This window comes from Pan troglodytes, chromosome 14 (assembly GCF_028858775.2).
Source record: "Pan troglodytes isolate AG18354 chromosome 14, NHGRI_mPanTro3-v2.0_pri, whole genome shotgun sequence".
NCBI classification, from domain to species: Eukaryota; Metazoa; Chordata; class Mammalia; order Primates; family Hominidae; genus Pan; species Pan troglodytes.
Genome location: NC_072412.2, coordinates 81,235,566 through 81,260,890, shown reverse-complemented (window position 1 = coordinate 81,260,890; position 25,325 = coordinate 81,235,566). Strand labels below are relative to the sequence as shown.

The following is a 25,325-nucleotide window of genomic DNA, read 5'->3' as shown; positions in this document are numbered from 1 at the left end:
GCCTATATATGTCCAGTTTGTCTTGGGGATTCAAAGCGAACAAGACAAACAAGGCCTATTTCCTCATGGGACCTACATTCTAGTTAGCAGAATAAACAAATATACACAAGGAAGAAAAAACTTATTATTGACTATTTTAAAGTGCCAGGAAGAAAATAAACAGGATTTTATCATAAAAAAAAATACAGAAGGACCTACTTAACAGTGATGAAAGAAGGCTTCTCTGAAAAGTGACATTTTTTTTTTTTGAGATGGAGTCTCGCTCTGTTGCCCAGGCTGGAGTACAGTGGCACAATCTCGGCTCACTGCAAGCTCCGCCTCCCAGGTTCACGCCATTCTCCTGCCTCAGCCTCCCGAGTAGCTGGGACTACAGGCACCCGCCACCACACCCGGCTAGTTTTTTTGTATTTTTAGTAGATACGGGGTTTCACTGTGTTAGCCAGGATGGTCTCGATCTCCTGACCTTGTGATCTGCCCGCCTCGGCCTCCCAAAGTACTGGGATTACAGGCGTGAGCCATCGCGCCCAGCCTGAAAAGTGACTTTTAAGGTGAGACCTGAAAGATGAGAAGTCTCCAACTCTGCAAAGAGCAGCGGTATACCCGGAAGTGTACTGGGTTGTTAGAAAGCACAAAGACGGTGTTATGGACTGAATTGTGTCCCCCCTGCCAAATTCATACGTTGAAGCCCTAACCTTCAACGTGACTATATTTGAAAACGGGGCATTGAAGGAAGTAGTTAATGTTAACTAAGGTTATAAGAATGGGGCACTAATCCAATAGGACTGGTATCCTTCTAAGAACAGGAAGAGACATCAGATCAATTGATCTCTCTCTCCCCGTCTCTCTCCACACCCCCTCCATATGAATACACAGGACAGGCCAGGCAAGGCTACAGTGAGAAGGTGGTAGTCTACAAGCCAGGAAGGGACATCTCAGTAGAAGCCAACCCTGCTGACACTTTGCTGTTGGATTTCCAGCCCCAAGAACTGTGTGATAATTAATTTCTGTTGTTAAAGGCACCTGGTAACAATTTGTGATGAATGCCCAAGCAAACTAATACAGACAGCAAAGACCTATGTATTTTGTAGGAACTGACAAAAAAATCAGTAGGCTGGAATACAAACAGCAATGGAGATAATAATACACCGAACACTATTAAGCCCATAGATGAGAGATGAATCTTTTTTTTTTTTTTTTTTTTTCTGAGACAGAGTCTCGCTCTTGTTGCCCAGCCTGAAGTGCAGTGGTGGGATATCGGCTCACTGCAACCTCTGCCTCCCGAGTTCAAGCGATTCTCCTGCCTCAGCCTCCCAAATAGCTGGGATTACAGGCACATGCCACCACGCCCAGCTGATTTTTGTATTTTTAGTAGAGATGGGGTTCACCATGTTGGCCAGGCTAGTCTTGAGCTCCTGAACTCAGGTGATCCGCCTGCCTTGGCCTCCCAAAGTGCTGGGATTACAGGCGTGAGCCCCCACGCCCCGCAGGGAGATGAATCTTAAATGAGATGATCAGAAAAATATTAAAAGTCCCTGAAGCAGGGATTTAAAGCCAGATGACAACTGGATTTTGAAACATACAGGTTTTTGTTCTCTCAGCGACTGGGAGACACTAACATATGGCAACTAGAGGTCAGTATATTCCACCCTGGAGTGCACAAAACAGTCCCGCACAAAAAAGAATTGAACCCTTTCCAAAATGTTAATGCTGTCCTATTTGGAAACAATGGCTAATGGATATGTTTTGTTTACTCGGGGGACTACAGAAAACTAAGATTTGCCACCCCTGACCCCCCACTTTTTTTTATTTCTTACACTACCAAGGACAGTTCTGAGCTAATTCTGGTTAATTAATACACATGTGTTGTACTTGTGTGTAAGGAACAGTATTGGATAATTTGGAACATGCACAAATGAATCAGGCCAATGCTAGGCCTAAGAGCCACAGAAAGGGAGATAAGATACCATACTTCATCACACTAAGGCACCATTGGTTCCATGACACACCATTTTGTGAACCACTAAGATGGGAATAACGCCAAGTAAACTATGACATCAACTGTAAGATACATCCTAATTTTAGAGTTTTTAAAATATGAAAAAAAGTACATCTTAAAAAATGAAAGAGAATATGAAATAGCTAAAATGCAAATAGTTGGAGTAGTCATATAAAGAGTTCATATAAATGATAAAATATAACCAGTTCTGATAATCAGGAACTGCTTCATTCTGAAGATCGTACTAAGCTGAGTCTTGAAGAATGGATAGAAGAAGTGCAAGAGATTGAGGGAAAGAATATTTTCAGAAAGAGAGTACTGCAAGAAGAATAGAAATAATAAAATAAGGAAATAAGGGATGGCTAAAAAGAAATAATTAAAGTTAGAAAGACAAGTTAAAGAAAAGGAAGGAAAGAAAGGAAGGAAGGAAGGAAGGAAGGAAGGAAGGAAGGAAGGAAGGAAGGAAGGAAGGAAGGAAGGAAGGAAAAGTAAAGACAAGACAAGACAAGACAAGACAAGACAAGACAAGACAAGACAGGGTTAGGAAAACCTTGAATGCAGCTGGGTTAAAGAGCCTGAAACTGACTGCACAGGCTTGAGGAATCATTCTCAAACATTTTTTTTTTCACTCCAACACATTTTAGGGTTATAATATACATAAAAAATATTGCTCACTCCAGTAGTGTTTCTAAACTGTGGGAGATGGGAAAGGAGCAGAAAAGATTAATTCTTATGGGAGTACATAGCAGTGTAAAAAGCCCTCCAGAAAATCCTAACTTCTATCTGCACTCCATCTTGAGAATCACTGCTCTATGCACTAGGAAACCCCTAGAAAAATTTTAGCAGCCAACTGATTCAGGTACATTTCAGGAAAGGGAATCCAGCAGAAGTGTGTGAAAATGAATGAGAACTGGAATAAAAACTGAGAATCTGCATAAAAAGCAGATCTTCTAAACCAGAAGTTAATGAATTTGTACTAGATAGTTACAGTGGGAAAAAGTATGGTGGAACTATTGTAAGAAACAGAAAAAATAAAGGGAAGAAAAAGTTTAAGACATAGATAATAAGCTCAAACAAATAAAAATGCATTCTAAAATACAGTGAGGTCATTCAGATGATGTCTAACAGGCATCCAAGACTGGAAAGAATGAAGGCAGTTAGGTCTGAAAAAAGAGACATGAAGATCATTTAAAAAGAAGTTTAAATGTAAATCCATAATTTGGATGAAACTCCAAAAATGGGGCAAGAGAAGTATGGCAAAAATAAATATTTTTTGTAGTGAATATGTATTAAAGCATTTAATTGCTTTATTACAAGTAACTGTCTTCATATCTTAACAATAAACTTACGCTGATCCTCATCATCACCAATTTTAACACTATAAATTTGCAAACAAAAAATCAAAGCATAGTGAAGATTATGAATATGTTCAGGATCATATAAAGCAATACAAAACAGCATTTCATTAATCTCCAATCTGGTGTTAAAAACTTTTAGACGGGCCTCTTATGTGTCTGTGTATGGATAAACTTAGTCAAAAACAATAATCCACACCTTTGAAAGCAGCGCCTAGAGCAACCAATATATATATATTTTATAGAGACAGGGTCCTGCTCTGTCCCCCATGCTGGAGTGTAATGGTGCAATCATAGGTCACTATAACCTCGAAGTCCTGAGCTCAAGTAATCCTCCCGCCTCAGCCTCCCTAGTAGCTAGTGCTACAGGTGCTTGCCCCACCACACCTGGCTAATTTTTATTACTTTTTGTAGAGACAGAGTCTTGCTATGTTGCCCAGGCTGGTCTCAAACTCCTGGCCTCAAGCGATCCTTCTGCTTTAACTTCCCAAAGCACTGGGACTGCACAGGTGTGAGTCAGCATGCTCAGCCGAAATCAATGATTTTTAAATCAAGTATTTTTTCAAGTTTTTTTTAAGTATAAAGGCAATGTCATCTTTTACATGAAAAAGTGTGGTTTCGGCTGGGCGAGGTGGCTCACGCCTGTAATCCCAGCACTATGGGAGGCTGAGACAGGCGGATCACGAGGTCAGGAGATCGAGACCATCCTGGCTAACACGGGGAAACCCCGTCTCTACTAAAAATCCAAAAAAATTAGCCGGGCATGGTGGCGGGCGCCTGTAGTTCCAGCGACTCGGGAGGCTGACGCAGGAGAATGGAGTGACCCGGGAGGCGGAGCTTGCAGTAAGCCAAGATCAGCCACTGCACTCCAGCCTGGGCAACTGAGCAAGACTCTGTCTCAAAAAAAACAAAAAAAAGTGTGGTTTCAAGTCACATATGGGATAAGAAAGAAGAAAACCTCTAATTCTCTGGTATTAACCCTTAAATGTGATATAAACATACCAAACAGCTTTAGTTAAATTCTTTTTGACTAAAATACCTTCTGACAAACTTCCTCTTAGAGTGATACAGTCAGGGCTGGGGGGAAGCAAAGAAAGAAAGAAAAGATGGAAGGAAAAATGAAAGAAACCAAAAAATGAAAAAAGAGGCAAGAGAAGGAAAGGAAAAGCAACCCAGCTGAACTAGCTAACAGGGTAAAGATGGTAAAGATCATTACATTACCCTGAAACAAATTTATTGAGCAAAGAAAATGATGTGGTTTTCTGCTGGAAGCAGGACACAATAAAGACACAGGCTATTTAACTGTACAACAGTCAGGTATTTTTCTCAAAATAGTTGGACCTCACAGGAATCTGATAGGGAAGACACAGGCCACCGAGCCGCACAAACAGCACACAATCTGCATTATCTCTAAATGATTAGATGAACTGAAACAGCAGACAGCAGCATCTTAACAGCTTGTCAAAACATGTCCTTTTGCTACTTTATGACTGCTTTTGCTTAAGCAAATTCTCTCAAAGGAAAAAACAAAAAGCCAAGTAACTTTCTAAAACTTTATGTCCTACAATAATACTATGGTTAAATTTACAGCAAGAAATTTATATGGTTAAATTTATAGCAAGAAAAATTTAGAAAAAATGTGAAATACCTCAGTCTGACCTTCATGGGCACTGGTCTCATGAGTAACTCGGATGGCCTGTAATAAGAATAAAGGTATTCATTGGAAAAAATGCCTATACTCAACTTTTTAAATGAAGACAACAAAGCTAAATTTTAACACCTAAAGTCTTCTAAAGAAACAATAAATTGAAGGAAATTTAAGAAAAGCTTAGTACTAGATATTTAAGAATGATATCTGGGTAATCAAATGAATTGCTGTACTGTGTAACCCGTAAATCTCTGAAAACTTAGGAAATTGAATATCTGATTATTTATAATTTCCAGGCTCTAAGTAGGGGCCATTTAACTTATTCAGTTGTTAGAACTAACACTTAACACTTTATTCAATTGAGACTAGAATAAAGTAAGCATTTCACAGATAGAGACTAAAGAAGCTTATCTCATCTGTTTCTCCAGGTTCCATGCTCCTCTGCAGCTCTGGCTGTATTTATGCTTAATCATGCAGTTTCAGTCAGCAATTGAGAAATGTGGAGCACAACTCATGCATTTATCAGAAGCTACAGAATTTAGTTTCCTGAACTAAAAAAAAACCACTCTTACAGTACCCACTATTTGCAAACATCCAGAGAGATGGGCACAATAGTAAATTACAGGTGAAAGTACAATCTTTATAAATAGCAATTTGGCAATAAATAAATATCCAAGCCTTAAAAACATGCAAACTATTTTATCCAGCAACTTCTCTTCTAGGAGTTTATATATTTACATATAATTGTACATAATTATATATAATTAAGGATATTTACAAAGATTTAGCTACAATGATGTACCTTGCAGTATTTATTAAAATAGTGAAAAAGAAGAAAAACTATTAAATTTCTAACACTAATTTATTGGTGAAATACAATACTACATAATGGAAAGCTATGCAGCCATTAAATAATATCAAATATATACTTACTGGTATGTAATACGTTTCTGATAAGTGAAAAAAGCAAGTTATAAAACAGTATTACAGTATGATCAAATTCTTGTTTAAAAAATTGTGTATATATATACACTCCCTAAAAAATATTAATGTTTATCTACCTCTCATTAGTAAGAGTACTGATTTTCATGTTTATTTTTATGTATAATAAAGATGTTTTATGAAGTCTCCAGTTTTTTTTTAAAGAAAAAAAATTTTAAATTCTCAAAGTATACTGGAATGCATAACAACATAATCAAACCAATTAATTTATCAGGCACAAATTCTACATAAGGCATTGTTCTAACCAAATAATTTGTAGATTATACGCCTAATTTCAAAGAACTTACAATCTATTTAATAATGTTATTAAAAGGTCAAAAGATTTCAAAAGAAAAATTGATTCCAAAAGTAATAAATTTTAAAAACCATTTCAGAACAGTTATATGAAGTGGTAAAATCACTATCATCTGAATTAAATATAACCTATATTATATATATAGCCTAGTTTATGTGGCCTTTATTACACTGATGAAATAGCTACAGTATGGTCTAATGTCTACCTTTAAACCTTTGCTTTATCCTTTCATCTTCAGCCTGGTTCCAAATTCCCAATAAAAGATACACAGGGTACTGGCAGGTATATATTTATTTTAGGGAGGGAATAGTAAGGAATAGTCAATCATAAGATATTTTATTAATTTGTAAATCAGGGCCAGGCACGGTGGCTCATGTCTGTAATCCCAGCACTTTGGGAGGCCGAGGTGGAGGGACTGCTTGAGGCCAGGAGTTCGAGACCAGCCTGACCAACATGGCAAAACCCTGTCTCTACTAAAAATACAAAAATTAGCCAGGTGTGGTGCCACGCACCTGAAATCCTAGCTACTTGGGAGGCTGAGGCACAAGAATTGCTTGAACCCAGGAGGCAGAGGTTGCAGTGAGCAGAGATGGCATCACTGCACTCCAGCCTGGGCGGCAGAGCGAGACTGCATACCAAAAAAAAAAAAAAATTTGTAAATCAAACTGATTTTATCCATTGAGTCAGCTCTGAACATAGAAAAGAAATGGCAACTTATCAGCATTTGTGGATATTTCAAAGTTATCTGAAAAGTACAAAAGGCTTTTCTTAATGGATACAATAAAATCCATAATTGCTCAAAACTATGGTTTCAAGACAAAACCCCCAAACACATCTACAATCCCACAAACTTTTGCCCACATGAGATCAAAACGGAAAGAAGGTACCGACATCATAGTTCTCCAGGTATCTGGCTCGTTCTTCAGGGCTCATTGACACAGATTCCTCCAGGAATTTTTTCAAGGTTGATCCAGATTCTGAGAATATGAAAGAAGATAAAATTAAAAAGGCTTGATACAGCAGAGAGACCAATATATGAAAATACTAGAAGTATGCTACTATTTTTCAGGTTAAATTCTTTCATTGGTAGGTTAGAAATGTAAGGATCATGTTATAAATGATAAGCCTTACATTATTAATATTTGTCCATTTGTTTAACCCCTATTAGTCAACAATATAAAAGAATGAGAAGGATTAATATTTCTTCTAACAGTATATACATTCCCATCATCAAGGAAGCAGGGAATGCTTTATTTTATAGTTTGAAGAAAGAATTAGAGCACCACCTACTGCTCAATGAAATTAACTTGTATCTTAAGGGGGAAAAAATGCAGTAATGAAAAATCATTTACCAAAGTGCATCTTGTCTTTATTGTTTGCAATAGCATGAATCAGTCCAATTGTTCCACAGGCATTGCTGATTGTTTGCTTCATGAAATATACTGATGATGTAACATCTTGTCCCTGAGATTTTATTTTTTCTTCCTCTTCTGTTCTGAATACTTCATACTATTAAAAAAAAAAGTCAACAGTGTATTTGTGGAAAATAACATATTAAAAAACTCAGTCTGTAAAAGAAAAAATGCAAATGATAAAAAATATTATTATGAAAGAAAGGGTTTAAAATAAAAGAATTAATTTATCACCTACCAGACTGACAAAATATTGAAAAATGAATAGCAGTAGCCAGTGAAGGTGAAGGTATGGGGAAAAAGGCATTCTCCTATGCTGTTATTAAAAGTACGTATTTGTACGATCATGTTACAGGGCATATGGCAATATGTATTAACATTTTAAATTCTCATACACTCCAATAAGCAATTTCCTTTGTAGGAGATTGGTCTAAGACATCAATGGAGATTTGGTTAAAATATATTATGGCATATCGTAATAGAATACTATAAAGCATAATAGATTTACATATTCTGATTTAGAACTTTGTCCACAACTAAGTGTGGTTATAGGTCAGTTTATATTAATAACAATTCCCATTTATGTTTTTAAAATATGTATATACACATTGGAAAGTCTGAAAGGGTATGCAAAAACTTAATAGAGGTTATCTTTGGGCCAAGAGATTACTGGAGAACTTTTACTTGCTAATTGTTACGTTTCTATATTGTTTATCATTGGCAAAAATATTTTTCCTTTTGGAAAATCATAGCATATTTATAAAATTCACATTATATAATCTGTAACTGACACTAACCATTATCTATAATAACTGGTTGTAAAAGCAATAGGGTATAATAATAAGCATCAAAAATGTGGGCTCTACAGCTGACTGCCTGGGCCCACGTCCTGGCTCAGCTGTTATTAGCTGTGTGACTTTAGCAAATTATTTAATGTCTCTGTATCTCAGTTTCCTAATAGTAAGAAAGAGTAAAAAATAGCAAAAAGGTTAAAAAATCGGTGAGGTGGGGAGGAGAAAGATGATTTTATTGTTTTGTTTATAGTTTTTCCATAACTTTCTGCTTCCAATAGAGCGGGGTCAGCAAATGACAGCCTACAGGCCAAATCTGGCCCACTGCCTCTTTTCATAAGTAAAATTTCATTATGTATTGTCTATGGCTGTTTATAAGGCAAAGTCAAATAGTTGCAACAGACACTTAAAGGCCTGCAAAGCTGAAAATATTTACTATCTAGTCCTTTACAGAAACATTTTCCCGATCCCCTGCAATAAAAGAAACAAACGATGTCTATAGAAAACCTACAAGTAGTTAAGAAACTGCTTCTTTTATCTCTTGCCTATGGGAGAAAAAAATAATAGACTGCTTCTAACAACAAATGTATCTGTGCTCAAAATATGAATTTTATTATTGTGCTTCTAAATTACATTTTAAGTAACACTATCAGAATAAATGGACATTATTCATGTACGTTCGATTGATAAAAAAACTGGAAAGGTTCAGTATGTTAAGGTCTTATGCTGAAAAGTTTACAGTTCTACAGCTTAGTCTGTTGTTAATGTTCCTGATGACAAAGCAAAATAAGATTTGATAATTTCAAGATGTAATGTGTAGGAAAAATTCCTAAAATGATACAAAGCAACTAAAGGAAAAAAAGAAATTATGGTAGATCAAAAAATTAAAAAAAATAAGGCCAAGAGACATAAATATCAGAGAGAAATAAAATTTATAGCCTCTTTGCCTATGATTTACTGGCTGGACCGCACTATCACAAAGAACACATTCAAAACACTATCACTGGCCGGGCGCAGTAGCTCACACCTGTAATCCCAGCACTTTGGGAGGCTGAAGGGGGTGGATCATCTGAGGTCAGGAGTTCAAGACCAGCCAGGCTAACATGGTGAAACCCCGTCTCTACTGAAGATACAAAAATTAGCCAGGTGTGGTGGCACATGCCTGTAATCCCAGCTACTCCAGAGACTGAGCCATGAGAATCGCTTGAACCCAGGAGGCAAAGGTTGCAGTGAGCTGAGATGGCACCACTGCACTACAGCCTGGGCAACAGAGCAAGACTCTGTCTCAAAACAAATGATAACAACAAAACACTATCATTGATGGTAATTTTCAAAAAGAGATAATAAATAATGGTGAGGGTGTGGAGAAAAGGGAACCCAAGTGCACTGTTGGTGGGAATGCAGATTGGTACAGCCATTATGAAAAACAGTATGGAGATTTCTAAAGAAATTAACAATAGACTACCATATGACCCAGCAATTCATATCCAAAGGAGACGAATCACCTTGTAAAGGAGATGAATCTCTACCTTGTAAAGATATCTGCACTTTAGGCCAGGCGTAGTGGCTCACGCCTGTAATCCCAGCACTTTGGGAGGCCGAGGCGGGTGGATCACGAGGTCAGGAGATCGAGACCATCCCAGCTAACATGGTGAAACCCCGTCTCTACTAAAAATACAAAAAATAAGCCGGGCGTGGTGGCAGGCACCTGTAGTCCCAGCTACTCGGGAGGCTGAGGTGGGAGAATGGCGCGAACCCAGGAGGCGGAGCTTGCAGTGAGCCGAGATCACACCACTGCACTCCAGCCTGGGCAACAGAGCGAGACTCCGTCTCAAAAAAAAAAAAAGATATCTGCACTTCCATGTTCACTGCAGCATTACTCAGGATAGCCAAGATATGGAAACAAACCAAATGTCCATAGATGGCTAAATGGATAAAAACATGGTATAGTCTATGACCATAGTACCCTGAATGTACCCAATCCCATCTGATCTCAGAAGTTAAGCAGGGTTGGACCTTGTTAGTACTTGGTTGGGAGAAAAGGTGGCATAGATATAGACACACATACATACACACACACACACATATATACACACACACACACACAGAAATATTATTCAGCTTTAAAAAAGGGAGATCCTAACATTTGCTACATGGATGAACCTGAAGGACATTATACTAAGTGAAATAAGCCAGACACAGAAAGAAAAATATTGTATAATATCACTGATACATGGAAAAGCTCAAATACACAGAGAACGAAACAGAGGTTAGCAGGGATGTGATGTGATGTAGGTCAAAGGACACAAAATAGCAGATGTATAGGAAAAACAAGTAGAAGACTAAAGTTAATAAAATCATATTGCATTAGAAATTTTTGTTAAATAAGATTTTAGCTGCTCTTGTAACAAAAAAAGTAACTATGTGATGATAGATGTATTAATCTGCTTCACTATTGTAACTATTTTACTATGTATATGAATCCAATATCATGTTGTAAACTTCAAATATACACAATAAAATTTATTTTTAAAAACCCACCATGATTGACTTTAAAGGGTAATGAGTCACACCTATAATCCCAGCACTCTGGGAGGCCAAAGTGGGCAGATCATTCAAAATCAGGAGTTCAAGACCAGCCTGACCAACATGGTGAAACCCTGTCTCTACTAAAAATACAAAAAATTAGCCAGGTATGGTGGCACACGCCTGAAATCCCAGCTACTCCAGAGACTGAGGCAGAAGAATCACTTGTACCTGGGAGGCATGGGTTGCAATGAACTGAGATCGCACCACTGCACTCCAGATTGGGCGACAGAATGAGATGCTGTCTCAAAAAATAAGTAAACATAAACATATATACATACATACATACATACATACATAAAGGGTAATGAGGTACCCATGACAGTTCCTTTGCTATTAGTATGCTTAAGTCATTCACAACTACATATTCAATTTCTAAATTGGAACTTCAAAGACAAACACTTTGCAGCTCCTAAAGAATGCACTAGATATCCTCTTAATAACTTTGCAATATATCACCTATAAGCTGAAATAGGGATCTACAAAACTGTAAGACATCTAAAAGTAGTACATGCTATTTATATTCTCTACTTACATGTTATTATAGTTATATAAGTAAAGCATTTATGCTTACTTATATATTTACTTACATCATTTTCTACTTATGTAAGTACAAATTTACTTACGCAAATACTTTAGAACTGTGCTCTTCCTTTCAACAGGGACAAGTTTTTAGCTCTGATAATCTACTAAATTAAATCCTATTAATAAGGATAATATGCCTTTTTAATGCTGATGACTCACTAAATGAAAGAGATCAAATCTAATTTACTTTTTACAAAAAAAGTCATAAAAAATCAATGGTTTGGAAATTTCCAATTCAGACAAAAAAACTCCTATTTGTATCACCTCAGCTAAGAAACCCTAAGCTTTAGGCAACTGATTTTTTTTTCAATTATTTACTGTTCATTACAATTGGGGTCCTGGAATAGTTATCTGTTGGCTTATTTTTGTAATCAAAAAAGGTAAAAGTAACATTGTATTAAAAGAGAGTAAACTTAAGTTTTTGTCTCAACTCTTCTACAAATGTCAGTAATCATAACCTTACCATTGTGTAGGGGTTTGGTCTAATACTAGACAATCAGTAAGAAATTCCTAATTCCAAATTTCTCTATTATGAATAGCAAATGCAAAGAAATATCATTTCTTTTATTGAATAATTTGTTTTGTAGAACCCTTAAGTAGAAGAGAAAAAATTTTCAATGTTATTTAATTTATCTTGAATTGAGGCTAATTTGTTATAGCATAAAGAAAATGATCCAGGAATTTACAGGACTAAGCAAAGTCTTAAATCCTGTGGGATTTGCCTCCATTTAGTCCTGAAGAATAGGATGACCTGAGCACAAATATGACAAATCATCAACATATTTCTCTCACATCTTCCCATTTACTTCTTCATTTTTCATAACTACTGCAATCATCCTACTGTTTCTAATTTTAAAAATAAAAATCAGAAGGATATAGCCTCAAAATCTATTATAAAATGCACTTAAAAGTTCTGGCTCCACTATACATATATATATGTGCATGTGTGTGTATATATGTATACGTATATACGTATGTATATATGTATACGTATACATATACACACACACAGAAACATACACACATATCATTCTAGAAAAAAAGACTAAAATATGTAGACTTGAATTTAAATACAGAGCTCAAAGAACAGCTATTTATAATCCCCAACACACCCTAAAGCTGCCAATTAAAATATATTTAAGCTTAGTGATTCCCATTCAAGTTTATTTTGAAAATAATGTAACCTACATTATCAGTTTCCCCTACCAACTTAAAATAAGCAAAGGAGATTCCTTTTATATATATATATTGAAAAAACTGTATTTAAGTTTATTCTAGTACTTAAAATTTCTAAAACAGATAAATCAAAATGTGACATCAAAACACAGCTGAGGCAAACTAACCAAATTTTTATTAAAGACGAAAATTTACCAAAGCTTAAAGCACTAACCTAGGACTTTACTGTCATCAAAATAGAAATATCATCTCTTTAATAAAAAGTTTTAAGATTTCTTTACTGACTAGATTGCCTAATTTTATGCAAGAAGGGGATCATTTGTTCTTAAAGATTGTATTTATCAAAAACTTTGTAAATTAAAAAAAGAAGAAAAAGAAATTGGGCTGGGAACAGTGGTTCATGCCTATAAGCCCAGCACTTTGGGAGACCGATGTGGGAGGATCACTTGAGCCCGAGTTGGAGACCAGACCAGGCAACACGGTGAGGCCCTGTCTCTACAAAAATAAAATACAAGCATCAGCTAGGTGTGGTGGAACATGCCTGTGGTCCCAGCTACTCGAAAGGCTAAGGTGGGAGGATCGCTTGAGCCTGGGAGGTTGAGACTGCAGTAAGCCATGATTACACCTCTGCACTCCAGCCTAGGCAACAGAGCGAGATACTGCCTCAAAAAATAAGACAGAATAAAACAAAAATTGTATTTACCAGAAACTTTCTATTTTACTTAACAATTACCTTTTCTGTAATAGGAAAGAGAAGTAAGACTGCACAGACTGGTCTTGGTACCATGCTAAGGAGTTCAGGATCCATTCCATATACATCAACGAATTGCCAGTTAGGATGTAGACCTAATTGTTTAAGAAACTGGTAAAAGAAAGAAAGAAAAAAAAAAAACAATGGAACATTAGTTGGTAAAAGAAAACTAGTATACTATACATAGTGTTAAAAGGGAAATGATCAACAAATATGTACTCTGTATCTAATACCTATAAAGGGATAAAATACAAATGTAACTGACATTCAGTAGGAATGCAGTAAAGCAGCACATATCAAAACATCACAATGCACACTCTAAATATGTTCAATTTTTGTCAATTATACTTCAGTAAAACTAAGGGGGAAGAATGGTAGTAAAGCAGATTTTCTATGAATAGGGTGAGAAGAGATAGCAATTTATTTATAGCACATAACAAACATTTAACATTCATAACATGTGAAATAAAACCTCTTTTTTCAAACTCCATTTCGTTGGAATTGAATTTAATAAGCCTGGACTTCATCAAATACATATAAGTTGGCTTGGTTGCTATGTTAAACTCATTTCCAGCACTTGGTTTTTAAGGAGAGGCATTTAAGTTATAGTAAATAAATATTTTATCAGAAAATCAACATAGTTTATCCTATTTACCAAAAATGATGTCTGAGGTTTAAAGATAGATTGATAGCCATGAATTGTATCAATGAGCAAAGAGTAATATAAGCCAAAAATGTATCTAATGCATTGTATGAACAACAGAAAATGCTTGATACAGGAAGTAAACTACTGGCTTCCTGACCTCTACTACACAATGAAACCTACTTAACTTCATTGCCTCTCTTATATCTGGCAAAATAACTGTAACAAAAAAATTAGTGTTTTTTTAACAATTCTTAAGATGTCACAGGAAAATAAAATGTCAGACCTTAATCTATCACATAGAGAAAAAATAAGAATGTTATTTTCACAATTAATAACTGTATATCTTAAGAAGCTGATAACTTTTTTAAGTACATCATTACAAAATAAGTTTTAGATGATAGAAAAAAGGAATAGAGGAAACAAAAATCATATTAAAAATGCATCACTATATCTTACCTCAAGAACACATTATAGTATTTGCTGGTCTAACATCTGAAATTTTGAAATTAAAAACAAACAAAAAAGGTGCCATAGGCATTTCTCCCTGAAGAATGATCACATGTACTTAGATCATCAAATGAGGTCTTGCAAAACCAGTGGAAGCCATGACACGTATATAAACAGTGCTATTCATCTCACATGCATTTGAGTTTTGTAAGACAAGACCTTCCTGTTTAAAGGGCAACTGTCCTTATCCCTTCATTTCTCTGCTTGTAGAAGATAATCTACTTGCTAATGATATCATTGGTCAAAAATAAGGTTCTAGGTATGTTTAATAAGAAACGTACTGATTTATAAAAACTTTCTTAGAAGAATGTGTTCAGCAAAGATTAGGTTCATTCTTGGAACAAGTCACATGCCCTATAAGAGTCCAGGGCTGAGGGCCGGGCGCGGTGGCTCACGCCTGTAATCCCAGCACTTTGGGAGGCCGAGGCGGGCGGATCACGAGGTCAGGAAATCGAGACCATCCTGGCTAACACGGTGAAACCCCGTCTCTACTAAAAATACAAAAAAATTAGCTGGGCGTGGTGGCTGGCGCCTGTATTCCCAGTTACTCGGGAAGCTGAGGCAGGAGAATGGCATGAACCCGGGAGGCGGAGCTTGCAGTGAGCAGAGATTGCGCCACTGTACTCCAGCCTGGGCTACAGAGGAGATCAATGGGCTCCTCTACATTATATCCATTCTTACTTGGTTCTATTTATAGTTCACTAAAGCACTTCGAACTACTTCCTGCTCCTTTCTCCACTTCCTGCAAGCTTCCTAGTCTATGCTTTTTCAGTATTCAATTCTATCTAAAAACCAAAAAGGATAAAAATTAACTGCCAAGTCAAGGGAAAAAACTGTGTCTTATTCAATGTTTTTAATCTCATTGCCTAGCACTGTACATGACTGAATCACAGACACCCAAGGTATATTTCTAGAACTGACTAAAGATTACATCTCTACTTTAGTAGATAACCTAGCCATCTGTATGTCTATATACATCAGTGAAGCCTCTGTATAATGAGGAAAAGAAGTAGAAAAGATACCTTTGGCTCCTAATCTAAAACCCTAGCATTCATTAATCAAATCTGAAGACTACCTAAATTGCCTTTTAAGGAAAAGTATCATGAACCCTGATAAGAGAATTTAAATTTATTTGTTAATTTTATGTACCCACAAAGTCATCCTGTTATAAAAGTTATAAAACACGATGGTACATACAACAGAGCAATTTTACATCTGTGCTGCAAACTAAAAGTCACAGTTAGAATATTTTAGTGAAAGGTCCGGACAAAATCAGCAAGTACTGTAAATCAGTTCACTGCAAATCTACTCCATGTCAGCCAAAGCTAACAAGTACAAAAAGTACTAGGAACCAAACGCAGCCACTGTAGTGATACCAATTAGTATCAGACTGAGGACATAATGAATGATCCAATAGTAGATAAAATCATAACTTGATTAAATTCTAACCAGAATCATGCTTTTTAACTTTTTACTCATATCAACAATTAAATGAGATAGATATAAAGAAATTCAATGCAACTAATATCTACTGAATATATTGTTAGATCCTGACTCCAGATTGCCATGAGTCAGGCTCACCAGAAGCTATCTGAATACAAAGAATAAAAGCAGCTATAAAGACTACCTCTGGGAAATGGAGAAAGGGTAGAGAAGAGGGTCAACTTTTACCACTCACTTCTTCAAAAAAAAAAAAATCATTAAAATGTCCTACTTTTACAATTAAAAAAAAAACCCTGTGTTTGAAATGATCATATGCAAATACAGAAAGATAGGAAGGAAATTTTCTAAAATGTTAGCGGTTAGCTTGGGTGGTGTGAATCCACCTTTCTATTTTCTAGTATTTTATAAAAGCATTAGTTTTACAATAATTATATGTAGCTGTAAGTTACAAATCTATAGAACTGATACACATATGTATTCTATTTAAATTTACAAAACTGGGAGAAAACACAAAATGATGGTCTTAAAACTATACCAAAAATATTTTTCCAGACTGCTCACAAAGATAATTATCTATACATGCATTTGCAAAGCCATCTCTACACAGTTAATTAGAAGCATCCCATTTACATCAAGCAGGATAAAAGGTTTCATAACCTCTATCACCAGTCTTCTGGCTTTTCAAACTTAAATACTGAGTAATAAAATAACCAAAAAAAACCTCTGACTAACTCAACAAATTTTCACAATGCCTCTAAAATTTTGGCCAATTGAGAAAAATAATTAATAAATTATAGTATTTGGCTGTTAAAAAATCTTTAGTCAACTTATTCTTTTTATTCTATGGTCCAATGACAAATTTTTCACTAGATAAAGAATATTTAAAATTATTTGTAAATATGTTTTGAGACCCTTATATGTGAGGAGCTAGGAGCAGTACCCACTTCACCTCTACTGCCATGGCAAGGCAGGTTTCATTTTATCTTCCTTTTTTTTTTTCCAGACAGGGTCTTGCTCCATTGCCCAGGCTGGAGTGCAGTGACAACAATCACAGCTCACTGCAACCTCTAATTCCTGAGCTGAAGGAATCCTCCTGCCTCAGCCTCCCAGGTAGCTGAGACTACAGGCATACATCATCACAGCCAGCTACATTTTTTTATTTTTTAGTAGAGACGTCTCACTATGTTGCCCAAGCTGGTCTGAAATCCTACACTCAAGCAATCCTCTGGCCCCGGCCTCCCAAAGTGCTCACTAGCTGTGAACCACTGCACTCAACCCAGTGTATCCTTTTACCAGCCAATAAGAAAACTACGTCTGGGAGGTTAAGTGCTTTTTCAAGGCCACCTGCCAGAACTCACATGCAAGGATCTGAACACTATGGCACCTATTTACTTTTCCAGCTTCATTTCTCTCTGCCCAGAGTATCTTTTTGGTACTTTATTCTCTAACTTGGCCACAATGAACTCCTGAGAGTTTTCAAACTGTCTATAACCATCTCTTCCCTCCAGGTTTTTGCATACAAACTAGACTTAAAAACCTAGACATACAAACGAGTCTTAAAAACCTGTTTGTTCCTGTCCCTAAATTATAACAAATTCTTCCTCATTCTTTAGGTGACAGTCAAATAACAAAAACTCTGATTTTATAAATTAAAAAAATAGATAAAATTCACTTTCCTTTCAAATTTGTTCTTAAAGCCACTTCCTCTGGTCTTTAGTGGTCTGTTCAGGGCAGCCAGAGATTCTGCCTTGTTACTAATTTATTAATGATTTGAATTATGATGTAAAATTATACTTACCTAGCAATTACTTGATATTACTGCCAGTAAACTAGTATTAACTGCTAAATGTAGAAGTAGGAGAATAACTATTAGTTAAATGAGAAAATGGCAGTGTAGAAACTAGCAAAAATAAATTTTAATGAGACAGAATAATTATTAAAGTACATAATGAGGAAACACTGAAAACACTTTATGTGTGGATTAAGAAAAAATGAAGTTTACTTCACTGCAGGCTCAATATGGACTAACTACAAAATTGCCAACAAAGGTGATACAATGTTAGTTTGCTTTAAAAGAAGGATCATTTAAGATAATGTAATAGCCCACTGTACTCGACATAGATTACTCAGCAGAAAATATGCCTATAGGAGGCATATTTTATGAAAGTCAATGACCAAGAAAAGAAAGCCCAAAGGCAGGTGACCAGTATGATAAGGTTCTGGAAGACATCACAGCTAAAGTTTCTAAGCATGTTCAGAGAGGACTTAAATTACTATGATCCCTGTCCCTGGATATTTTTAGTAATATCATAAAATAGCAATTGGGAGCCAGGTACAGTGGCACATGCCTGTAGTCCCAGCTACTCAGGAGGCTGAGGTGGCAGAATTGTTTGACCCCAGGAGCTGGAGGCCAGCCTGGGCAACATAGTGTGACCTCCATCTCAAAAAGAAATAAATTTTTTTAATTTAAAGAGTTTTTTAAAGAGCAATTAGATTTACTCTATGGTTTCAATGAGAATGATAGACAACTGGAGAAAGTTACGGGAAAGCAGATTTTGTTTCAATAAAAGAAATATAATTCTTCTACTTATATATTATTATTATTATAATAAAAAATTAAACCACTTTAAGAGATAGAATGCTGCTCATTGAAATAGGCAAAGGATTCATGACCGCATTAAAGATAATGTTGGGAGATCTTCTGGAGCAGGAAAGCAGCTTTATAAGATCTATTCATTCTTCCATCTGACAACTACATATTTGTTGATGGCCCCGTGAGCCTGGCACCGTTCTCATACTTCAGACGCATCCCTGCTCTCACAGAACTTATATTCTAGTGGTAAGATACACATGATAAACAAGTATACACATAAACAAGATAATTTCACAAAGTGGGAAGTACTATGAAGAAAATAAAACAAGTGAGGATGACAGTACAGATTTGGGGGGCTAATTTAGCTGTGTACTCAAAGACTCACTGATGAGATGACTTGAACTTGAGCCACAGATGACAAGAACCTACCATGAAACAAACAGGAGTGGATGACTCAAGCAAAGGATGAGCAAGTGCAAAGACTCTGAAGCAGGAACAGACTCCACATTCAAAGACTGCAGCACAGCATGAGCGGGTCAGAGATGGGCAGTACCTCCTCATTCAGCCATGATAAAAGCTTGAAATGGAGCTGGATGCCATTATCCTTAGCAAACTAATGCAAGAACAGAAAACCAAATACCGCATGTTCTCACTTGTGAGAGCTAAATGATGAGAACACATGGATACAAAGACAGGAACAGACATTGGAGCCTACCTGAAGGTGAAGGCTGAGGAGAGGATCAGAAACAATAACTATTAGGTACTAGGTTTAGTACCTGGGTGATGAAATAATCTGTACAACAAATCCCTGTGATATGAGTTTACCTATATAACAAATCTACACATGTACCCCTGAAGCTAAAAGTTTAAAAAAAAAAAAAGTTTTAAGTATCTTCTAAGGACAAGCATTGGAAGACCAGTAGAGTATGATAAGCAGGAAGTCATAAGATGTGATTCTCATTTATTTAAGGCCACTTTGGGTGCATATGGAAATTAGATTTTAGGGAAGCAAAAGGAGAAGCAGAAGAACTAGTTAGGAGCCTACTATAGTTGTCCAAGCTAAGGATGGTGGCTTGCACTGTGGCAGCTGAAATGGAATAGCCATATTTGGAATAGCCTTTGCAAGAAGAGTCCATAAGAGTTGCAGATCAATTAGATCTGAGGAATGAGAAATAGAATATTAAAAATAGCCGACATTCATGGAGAGCATGCTTTGTTCAAGACATTGTTCTACATATTTTATAAGTAGTAATTTGATCCTTATAGTGATCTTACAAGATTAGAAGAGATTATAAGAAATGAAGGAACTAGTTGTTTGAGGCCAGGCATTTGAGACCAGCCTGGGAAACAGAGTAAAACCATCTTGTCTCTACAAAAAATACAAAAATTAGCCGGGTGTGATGGTGCAAGCTTGTATCCTACCTACTTGGAAGGCTGAGGTGGGAGGAGTGCTTGAGCCCAGGAATTCCAAGGTTACAGTGAGCTATGATTGTGCCACTGTAATCTAGCCTGCCTGGGAGATAGAAAAGACCCTGTCTTTAAAAAAGGAAAAAAGAAAGAAAGAAATTAAGGAACTAAGACACAAAGAGGTTAGATAACTGCCCATGGTCTCAGAGCTGGTAGATAGCAAAGCAGAGATTACAATCCAAGAATCAAATCAAGATACTACGGCCTCCCTGGAATGGCAATCTGAAAGAAGAATCAACGGTATCAACTCATCACCTCAAACACTGCATGGATGGCTATGCCCTTGGAAGATGGGGAAGAAAAGGGTTTAGAGCAGAGATGGGAAGATGAAAACCCATATTTCTTTTTTGGCCATATTAACTTTAAGGTATCTATAAGACATCCAGATGGAGATACCAAAGAGTTAGCTGAATATACAGGTTTCCAATTTGGTGGCAATGTTAGGGTTTCAAGGAACATGGGGTCATCTATGTGACAACTGATGGTATTAGAACTATACAACAGAAAACATTACTAGGGCAAGAAAACACATAGAAAAGATGAGCAGTCTAGGATGAAGTGGCTGAGGCGCTCCTTAGAAGTTGGAAGGGAGATGATCTGGCAACAGAGACTCTTCGAAGCAATTAGGAAAACAGAGGACAATCAGAATTCTCACAGAAGCCAAGAAAAGATAATGTTTCAATAAAGATGGAGTGAGCTATTCTACCAAATGCTGCTGAAAGGTCAAGAAATATGGTGACAGAAAAGTGATCACTGGATCTGGCAAAGTGGCAATCATTAGTGAACTTGACAAAAAAAGTTACTACGAAATGGTACACACAGAAGCAAGCTACGCAGGAATGAATAAGGAAAAGAATGTGAGATGAGGTAGCACTTGCAGCAGCTATGAACAATTCTTTGTGGAAAGTTTACAAAGAAGGAAAACAGGTAAGGCAGCAGCTCAAGGAGGACAGGATAACAAAGATTTTTTCCTAAAATGGTATCTACTAATTAGAGAATTCTTATGATAATTTATATGATTTATTTATTGTGATTATTTAAGGCAATAAGCCAGCAGATGACCTCTAATTCTTTTTCTAACTCTAAGCATACAGGCTAAATAGAATAGTTATGCTAAAGTAAATTTATTTCCCTTTTGATATTATGCTAGAAAATATTTTGCCTCCTCAATAAAATCACGAGTAGGAATAACAATCATTGGGGTGGAGAGGGGTCCATATAAACAAAAATCATTAGTTCTAAAGCACAACAATATGTAAAATATACATAATGTGGTTGTACTGTACTCAAATCACAAAAAATAATCACAATGAAGATTTAGTATGGTCATAAATAATAATAATTGTCTATATCACATTCTATAAATGTTGTAATTCTTGATGTTTAATTATCTGTAACTTTCTATCAGCTGCAAGCTGCATTTACCCCTTTAAATGCATAGGTAAATAAAGTAGAGTTTAAAATGTTTAAATAATTTTTTTGATCACTTAACTCATTTTATTCTGATTAAGTCCTACCTGTAGCATAACACAGTATCCTTAAAAGGGCTGACAGCATAATAACCAACAAGAGAAATCACTGTCTACCACATCTGCTGAGACACATGGTTACTAGCTAATGTCTAACAATTAATACTCATCTGCATATAGTAGACATGTGATGGCCATTCTTATACAACACTAGGCATCATCAGAGCCTAAAGCAGTATTTGCTCACATTGATTATAATAACAACACATGCAATTACCAGATGGTAACAGAGTGAGTTCAAGATCCTACCATTCCATTAGGTTGAGGAAATAAAAGAGAGTGGGATGGATATTGCTGTTAGGGTTTATTCATTCTCCAAATTCTAAGTCAGTTAACTAAATTTCTATCCATCTTCTATCCTTGGTTCTGCCACTAAAACATAGAGAATAAAGAAACAACCACAAAATTTTTAGTTATAACCGTTTCTTACATACTTGCCCATTATCCCACTAAAAGCACATTATTTCTTTAAAAAATAAATTTAAAACAAACTAAATCATGCCAACGCATGCCAGATATAGTGTACAATCATATACTAAATAACATTGTCTGTTTATATCATCTCAGAAAGGTCTCCTGTCACTATTCCATGTATTACATTTTCCCTGATGGTCTCTATCAAAGCACTATGTTCTTTTTCTTATTGTACTTATAATAAATGCTAATGACTTGTTTGCTTGTTTACTGTCTTTCAACTGGATTGAAAAGCAGAAAACCATGAATATTTTAATCACCAAAGAATCACCAGCTCCTGTTCAGATTACTGGTATTAAAAAAGATGCCCCTAAAATATTAATGTGTTTGATAGTTTTTCAAGACACCCTAGAAACAAGGTCCACTAGCAGCTGAATCACAGGACGTAAGTTCTACTTACACAAACTTAGTTTGTTAAAACAATTAACATCATCTAAAAAGTTTTGTTTTTTAGTCTATTGATATGGCTAATTACATTGATTTTTGAATGGTGAACCAGCTTTGCAACACCAGGATAAACTGCTCTTGGTCATATGTTACTTTTTATATATTTTTTGCTGCATTCTATTTGCTAATATTTTGTAGAGGATTTCTTACATCCATGTTCATGAGGGATACTGATTTGCAGTTTTCTTAATATGAATTGTCTAGTTTGGCGTCAGGATAATGCTAGCATAAAATGAGTTAGGAAGTGTCTTTTTTTTTTTTTGAGACAGAGTCTTGCTCTGTCATCCAGGCTGGAGTGCAGTGGCACAATCTCGGCTCAATGCAACCTCCGCCTCCCGGGTTCAAGCGATTCTCCTGCCTCAGCCTCCCAAGTACCCGGGATTACAGGAGTGTATCACCACGCCCGTCTAATTTTTGTATTTTTAGCAGAGACGGGGTTTCACCAGCCAGACTGGTCTCGAACTCCTGACCTCAGGTGATCCGCCCACCTCAGCCTCCCAGAGCGCCAGTGCTAGGATTACAGGCGTCAGCCACCGCGCCTGGCCGTCTCCTCTCTTTTATGTTTATGTAGAATTGGTATTATTTCATCCTTAAATGATCATCTCAAGAGATGCAGAAAAATCATTTGCGAAAATTCAACATAGATTCATAAGAAAAACTCTCAGCAAACTAGGGGGAAAAGAGGAACTTCCTTAGCCTGATTTAAAAAACATTTACCAAAAACCTAAAGCTAACATATTTAATGGTGAAAGATCAAATGTTTCCTCCCTAAGATAGAGAGCAAGACAGAGGATGTCTCTTTGTCCAGGGAATTTGCTACAAGCTTTGAAAACCAAAAACCAATATTTTTACGAACACGGTGAATTGTTCCTTGGTGATGAGAAGGAAGATAGTGGAGGTAAAGGGAGTATGATAAACTAGGAGAGCAGTAAAAAATAAATGAGCTGTTGAGAATGAAAAAAAAAAAAAACCAGGGTAAAATAAGGCACACCTGAGCAGATCAAAAGTTTATACCTGGTAGCACTTACTCTTCTGAGTGGCTGGGAGATGTTCCCTCCTCCCTCCCCAACCCCCAACCTCCAACACCCAGAAGGAACTTAAATTGCTGTAGATTGCAAAGAATGGCGTGGGAACTATTAAACTGAGCTTTCTTTGATACAACAGCAACTAAATGTCCAGCTTTAAAAGACTGGAAGATAAAGGGGGCGTGGCGGGGAAGAAAAGTGACTTGATGGGGCAAGAGATGATTGGAAGATGATTTCATAGTGCAGGCGGTGGATGAAATTACAAGGACTGGGTGGGCGAGTTTACAAAGCTTGGAGTCAGGAAGTGTGGGCAAATTAGTCATCCAAAAGGTACACCGGTAGGAAAATCATGGAATCGGCACTAACAGGAGGCAAAACGAAGAAGGAAGGGGAATAGGAATACAGGGTAAAAGTCCCTCCAAACCTCAGACCCGGAGTCCCCAAGATACGTGGTGACTGCGGAATGGGACCAGAGGAGTGGTGGGAGAATCTCCAGGAGCCAGGTGGCAGCGAGATGGCCCTTTCTGAAAGGGGCGGACCCGCGTAAAGCCGAACAAGAGGGGCCCTCAAGAAATTAAATCCCAGAATCCCTGGAAGCGTGGAGGTGGAGTCCAGCAGGGAAGCGGACCGAGCAGACAGAAAAGACTCCGAGGTCCCGAGCGACAGACACCTCACTCACCTGGTTGGTGACCTGAAAACGAAACAGAGAACACGCTTTAGAGACATACCACCGTGGACTCGCGGCAGCAAGCCGGCTCCCTCTGCACCTGCCCACGGCCCAGGGCTGCCCCGAAGCGCGCCCACCTCGGGATTGGCCTCCAGCGGCAGCCAGCGTTGACCCTCCATGGCCGCGGTGCCCGGCCCTCCAGCTCTGACAGCCGCCGCCTTCGCCGCCGCCGCCGCTTCCGCCCACGCGCGCCTTGACCTGGGCCCTCCCAACACACCGCCCGGAGGAGGAGCGCCTAAACACCAAAAAGAGTTTGACGGGCCTCTCACCCTCTTAACCGCTCCGTGCAGGGCCGTAGGTCAAATGTCATATTTTAAATTAAGATGCTGTCGAGGAGAAAAAAAAATAAGCCAATTTCCTATTTCGGGAGAAAAACAGTATCTGAATCCACAGTCCTCTCCCCTCACGCTTGGACTCTTCCGAGCCGAGCCTTGCCGAGCGCTCGCGTTCTACGCATGCGCCTTGCGCCTGTCTGGGACCGCGTGGTCACCCGCACCCTCCCATTCTTGCAGTGTCAACCGACTGCGCTAGGAGGCGTGCCGCGGAGTCCTATTCTGAGACAGACGCCAGGTGGCTACCCATTGCCAGGCAGCAAGGCCGAAGGACGCCGTGCTGCACGGTGCTGTTGTTCCTTTGTCGGGGTGCAGGAGTGATGGGTTGGCCTTGTCCTTGCGGGAGGCAGCGGGTATTTCCATATATCCGATTCCATTTGACAAAAAATGTCGAGTACTAGAAATCACTGTACTAAGTATTGAGGACACAAAGTTGAGTTCACTGTGGAGTAGAGGCAGTGGACAAGACAACGGAGAATCAGGATAAAAAGCGTGGTACCTATATGATAGTGATGGCATGAGGTGTGCTGGAATTACG

General features: G+C 37.4%; 1 protein-coding gene across 36 annotated transcripts in view; it reads right to left on the bottom strand.

The window, feature by feature from the left end:
• The window catches only part of LMO7 (LIM domain 7), a 310,361-nt gene extending 285,711 nt beyond the window's left edge, over positions 1 to 24,650 (bottom strand). For 30 of the 36 annotated variants that reach the window (XR_010150516.1, XR_010150517.1, XM_016925377.3 and 27 more), the window contains exons 1-6: positions 24,533 to 24,650; positions 24,408 to 24,419; positions 13,580 to 13,708; positions 7,649 to 7,805; positions 7,188 to 7,273; positions 5,000 to 5,047 (exon numbers count right to left, since the gene is read on the bottom strand). Coding sequence is in view for 34 of the 36 variants with exons in the window: in XM_016925377.3 (XP_016780866.2) it covers positions 5,000 to 5,047; positions 7,188 to 7,273; positions 7,649 to 7,805; positions 13,580 to 13,708; positions 24,408 to 24,419; positions 24,533 to 24,574 (474 nt within the window). In the remaining 2 variants the exon portion in view is untranslated. Of the gene's footprint in view, positions 1 to 4,999; positions 5,048 to 7,187; positions 7,274 to 7,648; positions 7,806 to 13,579; positions 13,709 to 17,991; positions 18,031 to 21,999; positions 22,155 to 24,407; positions 24,420 to 24,456 lie in introns of those variants that run through there. The other 6 variants (XM_054665399.2, XM_054665385.2, XM_063792220.1 and 3 more) reach the window with 6 other exon arrangements.
• Between the last annotated feature and the right edge of the window lie 675 nt (positions 24,651 to 25,325).